General features: G+C 48.2%; 1 protein-coding gene across 1 annotated transcript; it reads left to right on the forward strand.

The window, feature by feature from the left end:
* Positions 1–58: 58 nt before the first annotated feature.
* On the forward strand, positions 59–3,547 carry MRPL44 (mitochondrial ribosomal protein L44; the record flags this gene model as incomplete). The annotated part of the gene is made up of 3 exons (XM_010155949.1): positions 59–552; positions 1,971–2,149; positions 3,376–3,547. Coding segments are annotated over 3 exons (845 nt in total), but the record flags the coding sequence as incomplete, so codon positions are not given.
* Between the last annotated feature and the right edge of the window lie 259 nt (positions 3,548–3,806).

Raw genomic sequence — 3,806 nt, forward strand, 5'->3', positions numbered from 1 at the left:
GGTTTCAGTCCCCTTGGGCCGGCCGAGGCAGCGCGGGTAGCCTTGCTCCGCCGCTCAGTGCGCTCTCTCCTCCCGCTCCCTAGGTCGGAGAAGCCCAACTGGGATTACCACGCAGAGATACAAGCTTTCAGCCACCGGCTGCACGAAAATTTTTCTTTGGATCTTCTGAAGACTGCGTTCGTTAACCCGTGTTACATTGAAAGCGAAGAGGAGAGACGCCGGAATCTTGGGCTGGACAAGGAAGCGGTTGCGCTCAGCCTCCAGGAGAACAGCAGACTGGCGGAAGGAGGGCTGGGGTTTTCCCGTGCCTACCTGGCGCAGCGCTTGGAAGGTGCCTACCCCCATTTGCCTGCCCAGGGGAGAGGAGCGCTCGTTGATTTTCTGACCAGCCAGGAGCTCGTTTCTTACGTGGCTCAAAACCTGGCTGTGCAGGACCTGACGCTTTGCAGAGAGTTTCCCGTCCCGCCAGACGTGCTGCAGAGGACGTTCTTCGCTGTGATAGGAGCCCTGCTGCACAGCAGCGGGCCCGAGCAAACGGGCATCTTTGTCCGGGTAAGGCATCGCTCCCCGTGCGGTTCGGTTCTGACAGCAGTAGCGTCCGCGGGGCTCGGCCGTGCCGGGACAGAAGGCAGAGCCGGAACGGAAGGCTGCCTTGCGCCGCGGTGCCCAGAGGTACGGGGCGACTGGCAGAGCTCGGCACCACCTGTAACGGGACAGTCCAGCAGTGAGATCTGTTGGGTGGGGGGTTGTGGGGTTTTTTTGGTTGGTGTTTTTTTTTTTCTTTAAGAAGCACAGGCTAGTCAAGTACATAAAATTACATACTTCTGGTTTCTGATGGTGATATTTTCGTATTGGCTGACATTTGCTAAGGGAAGGTGTTACGTTCCATGCACTATACTGCCAAATAATGAAACTGTTCCATGTAAGGTCACACGTATCGTTAACAACAGAAACCCCAACAACATTTTATGTAAAGCAGGGGCTGAGATCACAGGTTTTGCATGCAGGAGTGCAAGCACCTAAAGAGATCTGGTACACTGCATTTTAATTGGACATTTTTATAGAATGGAATCATAGAATGGTTTGGGTTGGAAGGGACCTCAAAGATCATCCAGTTCCAACCCCCCTGCCATGGGCAGGGACACCTTCCACTAGACCAGGTTGCTCCAAGCCTCATCCAGCCTGGCCTTGGACACTTCCAGGGATGGGGCATCCACAGCTTCTCTGGGCAACCTGTCCCAGTGCCTCACCACCCTCTCTGTGAAGAATTTCTTCCCGATATCTAATCTAAACCTCCCTGTTTTCAATTTGTACCCGTTACCCCTTGTCCTGTCACTACAGGTTCTTGTAAAAAGTCCTCTCCCAGCACCCTTGTAGCCCCTTCAGATACTGGAAGTATCTGTTGCTTTTGTAACAGTGTCCTTTCAGCAGCTACTTCCTTTTCACTTATTCCTAGTTTTACAATGCAGAGATGTTTGTTAAAACCTCATTTCTGGCACGGGACCATTCGGAGGTATCTGTAAGAGCAAGTGGCAGTTACCTATTGGGATCACTCTCTTGCCTGTTGAAAGCCCCGTGGGTTTGCATGTTCCCTTCAACCTGTTCGCAGAACCCTTCGGATGTGCCACTCCTTGCTTGGACGCAGCATGGAGTTGCGACCACGTGCTCGGAGCTGTGCTTAGGCGCTGGATAACCCCTCTCTCGGGCTGGGGCTGGTCCTTCTTTATGTCTGGGCAGTTGACTTTGCCCAAGGCACGCGTCCCGTCAGTGGCGAAATCAGAACCGGAGCAGCAGAGCGTAGCGACACCGGATAGCTCTGCTGGAGCTCTGGGCAGCGCTGTCATTCATGCCAGCAGTTCATTGTCAACTGTATTCATGCCTCTTCAAACTGTAGTTCTTTAGCAGATACCAGCAGCCAGAGCCTTCGTTACCTTTCCCATTAATTGTAACTTCTAAATATTTTTATTTAGGATTTTTTTATTCCTCAACTGATTGGAAAAGACCTGTTTGAGATCTGGAAGGTTGTAAATCCCATGGGCTTACTAGTGGAAGAACTGACCAAGAGGAATATCTCTGCTCCAGAACCCAGAATTACCAGGCAGCTGGGAGTCAGCACGGTTCTGCCGCTGTACTTTGTTGGGTTGTACTGGTTAGTACAATTTTAATTCAAAGTTAAGCGGGTTTAAGGGGGGGGGGAGGGAAGGATGGTCTTTGCTACTCGTGCTCTTTCGGCAAGTTAATACAGAAAAGAAACCTTACAGTCACTTCCATGTAAAATCAGCCATTTAAGCCTTGGCAACAGCTTAATGGTGCATAAACAGACATCTCTGACTAAAGGGCTTCGAAGTCTAAATCAGGCGCATGGAAGAGGCTGGCTGTATGTTCTGGGTGACCTGACAAAGGACCTTTGCAGGTGCCATAACTGAATGGCTCTGGAGGGACCACAATTGTGTCCAGGGCTTAGGGGAAGGGTAGAGAGACACAGACCTCGGGGGAGGTGGGATTGGGGAGAGACATTTCATATTGCAGAGAAGCTTTTTAGTTTCCAAATCACAGGCGTCGTTAACTGGGCAAGAGGAGTGTCTGTACACAAACAAGGCTTAGGAAGTGTCAGTCATCCCTGGTGCGCTTGTCTCCGGCGTGGTCAGTGCCTGTCCTGGTCACTTGCCAAGAGGTAACATTGCTCCTCTGGAGCAGAACAGGATCCGCTTCCACCAAAACCCCTGTCATTGTGGATTTGCTAAGCGAGCTGCAGATAACCACAGGGGAGGATGGCCTTAACTTGCTCTGACCTATCACGCTTCGGTTTGCCATACGCCTTCTAAGATTTGTTATCTTGTATAAGAGAAAGAAACTGTGATCATTCTTTTTCTGGAATCCTTGGTGTCCCTTCACAAACATCCAGTGCCACTGGATATCGAACAAACAGAGCTGAGATTAAACAAAGAACTTCTCCGTGGATCCTTTCAAAGAAGTTTTAAAATGCCTTTTTTTTTTTTTTTTTTTACCAGGGGAGGAGGAAAGACTTTGGTCTTTTCACTTTGGTTTAGCTAACCAGAGTAATGAATTTTCCTATTTGTGCAAGGGTCTGACAAATTGAACACTGTAAAGAATCAGTGATACCTTAGGAATCTAAATTAAGAGTAGTGTTCTTCCAGGAGAGGGATGCATTTCTGATGGGAGTTTCCGTTGCTGAACATAGAATAACTTATCTTGGCAGGAAAGATGGACGGAAATACTTACATTTGTGTCTGTGTAGAAATTACCGTCAGTATCCAGACACTGGAGGAAAAAAGCATCTAGCAGGCCTCATTCGTGATGCACAGCAGTGCTCAGGATTTCATGATGAAAATGTTTTCCTTCTTTTTCCCCAAGCGATAAGAAGATTATAGCTGAAGGTCCTGGCGAAACGCTGCTGGCTGCAGAGGAAGAAGCCGCCCGTGTGGCGCTGCGGAAGCTCTATGGGTATACGGAGAACAGGAGACCTTGGGATTACTCAAAACCCAAACAAGGATTGGCAGCTGAAAAGGCTATCAGCAGTAACTAGATAATGAAAGACGTTTCTGGTTTCCTTTAAGAATTAATGCTGAATATAGGTGTATTGAGGAAAGCAAAGTTCAGTTTGGTTTTCTGATCTTAAGTGCTTGAAATTCTAAAATCAAATACAGTATTAAAATAAATAAAGCCTCTTACTTTTACAAAATGATTAATGTTTGCTCATTTTCCTAAGCATAACACAAGTACCTCGTTTCTGAAAGTTTGTTCTTGGGCTGAGAAGTTTTTCCATGCATCACAGTAGACTGTTT

The sequence above is a fragment of the Eurypyga helias genome, unplaced genomic scaffold, assembly GCF_000690775.1.
Source record: "Eurypyga helias isolate BGI_N326 unplaced genomic scaffold, ASM69077v1 Scaffold43187, whole genome shotgun sequence".
In the NCBI taxonomy this organism is placed as follows: Eukaryota; Metazoa; Chordata; class Aves; order Eurypygiformes; family Eurypygidae; genus Eurypyga; species Eurypyga helias.